The 8,616-nt window shown below is 51.2% G+C and overlaps 1 protein-coding gene across 5 annotated transcripts; it reads left to right on the top strand.

The window, feature by feature from the left end:
- Nucleotides 1–9: 9 nt before the first annotated feature.
- LOC148662412 (uncharacterized) lies at nt 10–6,776 on the top strand. 5 transcript variants are annotated; one of them, XM_088631125.1, is made up of 6 exons: nt 10–249; nt 3,099–3,398; nt 3,677–3,973; nt 4,294–4,416; nt 5,047–5,157; nt 6,443–6,776. In XM_088631125.1, the coding sequence occupies exons 1-6, from the start codon at nt 183–185 to the stop codon at nt 6,487–6,489; spliced, it is 945 nt and encodes a 314-aa protein (XP_088487251.1). In that variant the 5' UTR covers nt 10–182; the 3' UTR covers nt 6,490–6,776. The 5 variants fall into 5 exon arrangements, with proteins under 5 accessions (XP_088487251.1, XP_088487253.1, XP_088487250.1 ...); XM_088631127.1 differs by lacking the exon at nt 10–249 and adding an exon at nt 1,813–1,952 and having other exon boundaries at nt 4,363–4,416; XM_088631124.1 differs by lacking the exon at nt 10–249 and adding an exon at nt 1,813–1,952.
- The last annotated feature ends 1,840 nt before the right edge of the window (nt 6,777–8,616 follow it).

Raw genomic sequence — 8,616 nt, 5'->3', positions numbered from 1 at the left:
GAGGACGGTTGTGTCCAGATGTTCCCGCCAGACAGGTTGCTTCACCGATGGCCCCTGCCCTGACGTTGGGACATCGTTTCCTTCTTCTTTAGTGTAGGTTGGACGTAAATAGAGCTGTTGCAGTAACCTCTCACCAGGCCGGAGTGTGCGTGTTGGAGAGAGAGAGGGTGTGGGGGGAGAGAATGAGTGTGGACACTGAGAGAGGACTGCTGCTGGTGCTGCTACTCAACACTGCTCACCTCAGCACAGGTGAGGGCCTCCCTCCAGCCTGAGAAACGGCGCCGAGCGAATCGGGCACCTGCGGTGTGCAGCAGCTCGGAGCAGGAAGTGCTAACTAGACTGTGTTCAGACTTGGAGTCTCATGAAGGGATGTTGGGGTGGGAGGTCTGAGCCCTGCGTTTTCACTTGAATTCCGGGCTGGGTCTCTGCTCTGTTCACACTCTGATTAAACCACGACCTTGACCAGGACCGTGTGTCAGCTGGTGTCACTTGGTCAGGCTGTAGCTGTGGATGTATACTGTCTGCCCTAGCCCTCATACAGCAGCAGGGCCCAAGGACACACACAGCTAGTTAACACACACACAAACAGCCTCTCTGCCCTCCTCTCCAGGGGGAGTAGATACTGCAGTGGTTTCTGCAGCTCATAAATCAGACTTCCGGTGAGGAGTGACAGAGATCTTCAATAATAAAGACAGAGGTCAGTGTCACAGGAGACATGCTGACCCCTCACGTGTTTAGATAGACCGCCCACAGGAAGCAGGAACTGACAGTGATCTCACAGCGGAGAGCGTTTTCAAGGGCTGGAACGTCTGAACAGACGAGGAGAGACAGAGGTCAGATGTCTGTGTGAGGACAGGACTTGAGGGGCTCCCTGATACAGATCGGAGTTGGGGCTGTGAGCAGAGAGGAGCTGTCACACCCCCACAGCTCAGCCCTGTGAGCAGCAGCACTGGAACTCAGGAAACAGAGTGATGTTAAAACAATAAAGGTCTGTTTGATCTCCCTCCCCTTCCTGGGGGTTCGATGTGCCCGGTGCTGTAGTGAGTGTGAACAGGTTGGGAGGTTGCCGGTTCAAATCCTGCGGCCGGCAGAGGAATCCTACTCCGTTGGGCCCCTGAGCAAGACCCTTCACCCCCACTGCTCCAGGGGCGCTGTATAAATGTCTGACCCTGCGCTCTGACCCCCAGCTTCTCTCCCTGTCTGTGTGTCTCATGGAGAGCAGGCTGGGGTCTGGGAGAAGACACATTTCTCATGCAGGAAATTGTACAGGGCTGATAAAGTGATCTGATCTCTCTCTTCCATCCTCAGACTCTGAGACAAACTCTCTGACTCTCTTCAAATCCAAACTCAAAACCTTTCCCACCTGTTGCACCAGGGCCTGTGTCTGATCGCCCTTCACCCAACCTCTATAAACCTGGGGGCTCTTGGTTGATTTTTTCTCGTACTTTTTCTGCACAGCATCCTGCTCTTTGGAAAGGTGCTTCAGCGATGAGAGACATCACTGTTATTAAAGGGTATTTATAGACGCAGGATGTGTGCAGACTGGTCACAGGGCCACTGAGGTTGTTTCCTGTGGGTTCAGCTCCTCACCGACTCTCACAGGACGGACAGAAACAGAAACAGGTTGAAATGCCCCAAACTCCACAAACACTGTCTCCCCAGAGATCCTGGGCTCCCAAGTGTGAGATAGAGGCTGGGTGTGTAGAACACGGAAGTGTGATGTCTTTACCATATTTGTCTGAACATGCTTCACACTGAATCTAAAAGAGACAAAGGGAAATTGCATCACAGCTCTCAGTATAAGACACTGTCTCTCACACTCTGAGGCGCTGTGCTTCTCCTGAAGAGATACAGAGCAGAGAGTGATCACAGGGACAGGGTGAGAATGAGTGTGGACACTGAGAGAGGACTGCTGCTGGTGCTGCTCCTCAACACTGCTCACCTCAGCACAGGTAAGAGCCTCCCTCCTCAACACACTGGACCTCACAGGACAGGTACAAGACACACACTGCAGTCTGATCGTCAGTGTGATTCAGTAGATCAGACAGAGAGGAGACACACTGCAGTCTGATCGTCAGTGTGATTCAGTAGATCAGACAGAGAGAAGACACACACTGCAGTCTGATCGTCAGTGTGGATTCAGTAGATCAGACAGAGAGAAGACACACTGCAGTCTGATTGCCAGTGTAATTCAGTAGCTCAGACAGAGAGAAGACACACACTGCAGTCTGATCGTCAGTGTGGATTCAGTAGATCAGACAGAGAGCAGACACACACTGCAGTCTGATCGTCAGTGTGATTCAGTAGATCAGACAGAGAAGACACACTGCAGTCTGATCGTCAGTGTGATTCAGTAGATCAGACAGAGAGGAGACACACACTGCAGTCTGATCGTCAGTGTGATTCAGTAGATCAGACAGAGAGGAGACACACTGCAGTCTGATCGTCAGTGTGGATTCAGTAGATCAGACAGAGAGAAGACACACACTGCAGTCTGATCGTCAGTGTGATTCAGTAGATCAGACAGAGAGAAGACACACTGCAGTCTGATCGTCAGTGTGATTCAGTAGATCAAACAGAGAGAAGACACACACTGCAGTCTGATCGTCAGTGTGATTCAGTAGATCAGACAGAGAGAAGACACACACTGCAGTCTGATCGTCAGTGTGATTCAGTAGATCAGAGAGAGGAGACACACTGCAGTCTGATCGTCAGTGTGATTCAGTAGATCAGACAGAGAGAAGACACACACTGCAGTGTGATCGTCAGTGTGATTCAGTAGATCAGAGAGGAGACACACACTGCAGTCTGATCGTCAGTGTGATTCAGTAGATCAGACAGAGAGGAGACACACTGCAGTGTGATCGTCAGTGTGATTCAGTAGATCAGACAGAGAGGAGACACACACTGCAGTCTGATCGTCAGTGTGATTCAGCAGATCAGACAGAGAAGACACACACTGCAGTCTGATCGTCAGTGTGATTCAGCAGATCAGACAGAGCAGGGAAGTGAGCCCCACAGTTACTGACCACAGACTGTATCAGTTTCTCACACTAACACATTATTGAGAATTTAATTATTTAATTTTCTTTCCTCAGGTGACACTGTGTTCTCCACTGTGGGAGAGAGTGTCACTCTGCCCTGTAGAGGAGTGATCAGGACAGGCTGTTCCACTACTACATGGCTCTTCAACTCCAGATCTCAGAGTGCAACTGTTGAACTGGTGAATGTTGGAAAGATCAGAGACCAGGAGCCAGGGAGAGTGAGTCTGGGGTCTGACTGCTCTCTGCACGTCCACGCTCTCAGCACACAGGACACTGGACTGTACACCTGTCAGCAGTTTGTCAAGGGACAGAAACAAGGAGAGGATTCTCGTGTCTATCTGTCCCTCCCCACCAGTAAGTCTTGTGTCAGTTTTCTATTATTCTATTCTCACTCACTCTGAACATGGAAGCCTGTGCTCAGTTTGTTGGGCCCTCCAGATAGGGTTGGTCTGTAAACTCTGCACTAAGTGCTACTGTGTGCTGAGGTGGAGAACACTGTGCCGCAGGACAGATGTCTGCAGAAGAGGCTCTCAGTCCTTCCTGTGCTCCTAAGGGGCCAACTGCTCTGTCCTCTCTGCTCAGCCCTGAGTCAGTCCTACTCTGACCTGTGATCTCATCTCTCTGTTTCCCAGTTCAAGTCTCTCCAGGGGCAGAGCTGAGGACCGGCAGCACTGTGACTCTGCACTGTCTCCTGGACACTTATCAGGGTCCTGCACTCTGTCTCTCATACCTACACTCTTATACAGTGAGCTGGGTGACTGAGACAGGAGCTGAGCTGCAGGGAGACAGATACCAGATCAGCTCCTCTCCCTGCAGCTCCAATCTGACTGTGAGACTGCAGCCCTCAGACCACAGCAGGCAGTGGAGATGTGATGTAACACAGGAAGGAGCAGTGAAGTTCACACACAGATACTCCACTCTGCTCACAGGTACAGTCTGCTGCTGGTGCTTGTCTGTCTGTTCCTCTGTGACTGTGAGGCTGCAGCCCTCAGACCACAGCAGGCAGTGGAGATGTGATGTAACACAGGATCGAGCAGTGAAGTTCACACAGATTGTCCTTCATATCGTGTGTAGCATTAAGCAAACCCTCATTTTCACTGTTCGTACTAAGAAACTGGGCTGCCAGTTCAGCGGAGTTCCCTCCTCCCTCTCCCAGTAGGACTGGGAGTTGTTGTGATTGTGGCAGGTGTGGGAATTCAGGGATTAGATATTCTCTCTCTGTTTTTCCTCGGTTGCTGTCTGGCCGGAGACAAGGCACCTCGAGGGTCGACATCTGTATCTAAGGGGAAACCCGTGTCCCCTGTGTGTTTCTTCCCAGACTTCGTAGCGACAAGAGCTCCTGCTGCAACACCAACAGCTCCTCCTGCAGCAGGTGCTTGAGATAGAGAATATCCTGCTCTCTCTCACTCTGTCCATCCTTCTCTCCTCCTCCAGTCTCTCTCTCACTCTGTCCATCCTCTCCTCCTCCAGTCTCTCTCACTGTCTGTCCATCCTCCTCTCCTCCTCCAGTCTCTCTCACTGTCCATCCTCCTCTCCTCCAGTCTCTCTCACTCTGTCCATCCTCCTCTCCCCCTCCAGTCTCTCACCCTGTCTGTCCATTCTCCTCTCCTCCTCCAGTCTTTCTCACTCTGCCCATCCTCTCCTCCTCCAGTCTCTCTCACTCTGTCCATCCTCCTCTCCTCCTCCAGTCTCTCTCTCACTGTCTGCCCATCCTCCTCTCCTCCTCCAGTGTCACTGTGGGAAAGTGTCAGCCCCTAATTTATGCAACCTTATTTGCAAACACACCAGGAAATTAAATATTGAATCTTTTTTTAGGTTTTAGGTTTTTAATGATATTATTTTTTCTTAAAATACATGTTAACAGTAACTCTAATAGCTACTGACGTTGCAGGTTTGGGATGACAGGATATATTGATCCTGCTTCAAGCGCGTGGAAGAAATGATCATGATTATGTCAAACCAATCAAAGTAAATTATATTGTTCTCTGACACTTCTTTCCAGGCTCAGCAGTGAAGCTGGCAGTGCGAGTGGTGGTTTTCCTTGTTGTCCTGATCATCCCTTTGATCTTTGGGGTCATCATTTATACCAAGAGGAGGAAGAGCAAACTCACAGGCAAGTAACAGAGCAGTGGAGTCAGTCTAGAGCAGGTCTGTCCACAGGCTGTAAACTCCAGTAACAGAGCAGTGGAGTCAGTCTAGAGCAGGTCTATCCACAGGCTGTAAACTCCAGTAATAGAGCAGTGGAGTCAGTCTAGAGCAGGTCTATCCAGAGGCTGTAAACTCCAGTAACAGAGCAGTGGAGTCAGTCTAGAGTAGGTCTGTTCACAGGCTGTAAACCCCAGTAACAGAGCAGTGGAGTCAGTCTAGAGCAGGTCTGTCCAGAGGCTGTAAACTCCAGTAACAGAGCAGTGGAGTCAGTCTAGAGCAGGTCTGTCCAGTAAAGTCCAGTAACAGAGCAGTGGAGTCAGTCTAGAGCAGGTGTGTCCAGAGGCTGTAAACTCCAGTAACAGAGCAGTGGAGTCAGTCTAGAGCAGGTCTGTTCACAGACTGTAAACTCCAGTAACGGATCAGCGGAGTCAGTCTAGAGCAGGTCTGTCCAGTAAAGTCCAGTAACAGATCAGTGGAGTCAGTCTAGAGCAGGTCTGTCCACAGGCTGTAAACTCCAGTAACAGAGCAGTGGAGTCAGTCTAGAGCAGGTCTGTCCACAGGCTGTAAACTCCAGTAACAGAGCAGTGGAGTCAGTCTAGAGCAGGTCTATCCACAGGCTGTAAACTCCAGTAATAGAGCAGTGGAGTCAGTCTAGAGCAGGTCTATCCAGAGGCTGTAAACTCCAGTAACAGAGCAGTGGAGTCAGTCTAGAGTAGGTCTGTTCACAGGCTGTAAACCCCAGTAACAGAGCAGTGGAGTCAGTCTAGAGCAGGTCTGTCCAGAGGCTGTAAACTCCAGTAACAGAGCAGTGGAGTCAGTCTAGAGCAGGTCTGTCCAGTAAAGTCCAGTAACAGAGCAGTGGAGTCAGTCTAGAGCAGGTGTGTCCAGAGGCTGTAAACTCCAGTAACAGAGCAGTGGAGTCAGTCTAGAGCAGGTCTGTCCACAGGCTGTAAACTCCTGTAACAGAGCAGTGGAGTCAGTCTAGAGCAGGTGTGTCCACAGGCTGTAAACTCCAGTAACAGAGCAGTGGAGTCAGTCTAGAGCAGGTCCGTCCACAGGCTGTAAACTCCAGTAACGGAGCAGTGGAGTCAGTCTAGAGCAGGTCCGTCCACAGGCTGTAAACTCCAGTAACAGAGCAAATTGTGCTTGAATTTCTCTCCAGGGACTCTCAGTCTCAGTCCATCAGCTTCAGTTTGTCAGGTGGTGGTGATCCTCCTGCTGACTACAGTCTGATCTGATTCTCCCTACAGAAGACTCGTCTCCTGAGGTGGAACTGGAGGTCCGGTCCCGACTGTGATAAACGAAGAGAAAGGATGTTAGAGGCCCGTGTTCCCTCTGAGCTGAGCTGAATTCCTGTCAAGTGCATTTTAAATAGCAATATGTAAACTAAAATATGAAGTCAGCTCAGGCAGTGTTGTGACACCTTATTCTTCTCTTGGACACTAGGGGGCACTAGGTGACTCATCAGTCAGATACCAGTGAACAGCAGACAGTATCAGTGACCCCTCAGTGTCTTTAACTAGACTGTGTTCAGACTCGGAGTCTCTCTTCACACTCTGATTAAACCAAGACCTTGAACAGGAAGGTGTGTTCCTGTTGTATACTGTCAGCCCCAGCCCTCATACAGCAGCAGGGCCCAAGGAGACACACAGCCAGTCATTCACTGCGGTGTGATACCGGTGATAACCTTCCACCTCGAGCCACAGGCCATAGAGTTACAGCCAGCAGCCACATCACCCTGCAACTCACAACTGGCAGCCCCACTGGAGCCCAGCAGGTGGGAGCCTGGCCAGTACCTGGAGGGGAGACTCCTGGGAGATTTGAGGCTGCTGCTGGAGGAGGTGTGAGTGGGGCCAGCAGGGGGCGCTCTCACCCAGCTCACAGCCCACTGGAGCCCAGCAGGGGGAGCCTGGCCAGTACCTGGAGGGGAGACTCCTGGGAGAGGTGTGAGTGGGGCCAGCAGGGGGCGCTCTCACCCTGCGGTCTGTGTGGGTCCTGCTGCCCCAGTATAGTGACGGCGGACACTGGACTGTAAACAGGTGCCGTCCTTCGGATGAGATGTCAAACTGAGGTCCTGATTCTCTGTGGTCGCTAAAAATCCCAGGGTGTTTCTTGAAAAGAGTAGGGGTGTAACCCCGGCGTCCTGGCCAAATTTCCTATTGGCCCTCATCAGTCATGGCCTCCTAATAATCCCCCTCTCTATGAACTGGCTTCATTACTCTGCTCTTCTGGTGCACTATGGCTGCCGTTGCATCATCCAGGTGGGGGCTGCACACTGCTGGTGGTGGGGGGGATCCCCATTACCTGTAAAGTGCTTTGAGTGGAGTGTCCAGAAAAGCGCTATATAAGTGTAAGCAATTAATCAATCAATCAACCAATTAATTAATTACTGCAGTCTGGCTGAGCATTAGAGGACATGGTCCCTCTCCGCTGACTCGCTGAGACAATAGTTCTCGTATCTCATCCTCTTCGACAGTTTGTTGTTGCTTTCATTTGAACAACGTCACAACAGTTGCAGTTGCAAAAAAAAACAACATATTGGATGAGAAAGATAAAAAAAGGGACACGATGATGTCATTTCCTCTTCCTTCAGACAACGGAACTGTGTTCTCATAGCACAGGGGGGCCGCGGGGAGCATTTATGGGAGGGACAGGAAGTCACTTCCGGAAGGTGAGTTCTATCCCAGCTGTCACTGCTTCTGGGATAAAAGGAGAATAAATATCATGTGCATGGAGATGAAGATTTCATTTTTGAGCTGAACTATAATCTTAAATGTGTATACAGATATATACAATGTTGAGTGTGAATGCTGAGCTACAATGTGTGTGTGTGGGAATGAATGTATATGTGGAACAGTGTGTGTTTGTGTACAGTGTTTGTTGCAGTGTGTGTAGCAGTCTATATAGATGTGTGTAGCAGCATGTACAAGTGAGTGTGTGTAGCAGTGTGAACAAGTGTGTGTAACAGTGTATACAGATGTGTGTAGCAGCATGTACGAGTGTGTGTGTAACAGTGTGGCACCGGCGCCTGGTCCTCCGCGTCCTGCGGGGTGAGCCGGGACCGACCGTCGCCCCTCCCCTGTGTCGTGGAACTCCATCGGAGAAGAGCCGGGAGAGGTGTCCTCATTCCCTCAGGAAGGTCTCTATTCATCTTGCCAGCAGCCATCTCACCCTGCAGCTCCCAGCTGGCAGCCCAGCAGGTGGGAGCCTGGCCAGTACCTGGAGGGGAGACTCCTGGGAGGAGAGCTGAGGCTGCTGCTGGAGGAGGTGTGAGTGGGGCCAGCAGGGGGCGCTCTCACCCAGCTCACAGCCCCACTGGAGCCCAGCAGGTGGGAGCCTGGCCCGTACCTGGAGGGGAGACTCCTGGGAGAGGTGTGAGTGGGGCCAGCAGGGGGCGCTCTCACCCAGCTCACAGACCCACTGG

Source organism: Lepisosteus platostomus, chromosome 5 (assembly GCF_059453375.1).
Source record: "Lepisosteus platostomus isolate fLepPlt1 chromosome 5, fLepPlt1.hap1, whole genome shotgun sequence".
NCBI classification, from domain to species: domain Eukaryota; kingdom Metazoa; phylum Chordata; class Actinopteri; order Semionotiformes; family Lepisosteidae; genus Lepisosteus; species Lepisosteus platostomus.
Note: the sequence above shows the minus strand (reverse complement) of the source record. Positions and strands in the feature narration are given on the sequence as shown.

What these genes read in the sequence shown, in the direction of transcription:
- LOC148662412 (XM_088631125.1), top strand. Translation starts at nt 183, where the DNA reads ATGAGTGTGGACACTGAGAGAGGACTGCTGCTGGTGCTGCTACTCAAC. An exon ending in CTATCTGTCCCTCCCCACCA is followed by an intron (nt 3,399 to 3,676) that starts GTAAGTCTTGTG and finishes TCTGTTTCCCAG; the next exon opens with TTCAAGTCTCTCCAGGGGCA. An exon ending in AACAGCTCCTCCTGCAGCAG is followed by an intron (nt 4,417 to 5,046) that starts GTGCTTGAGATA and finishes ACTTCTTTCCAG; the next exon opens with GCTCAGCAGTGAAGCTGGCA.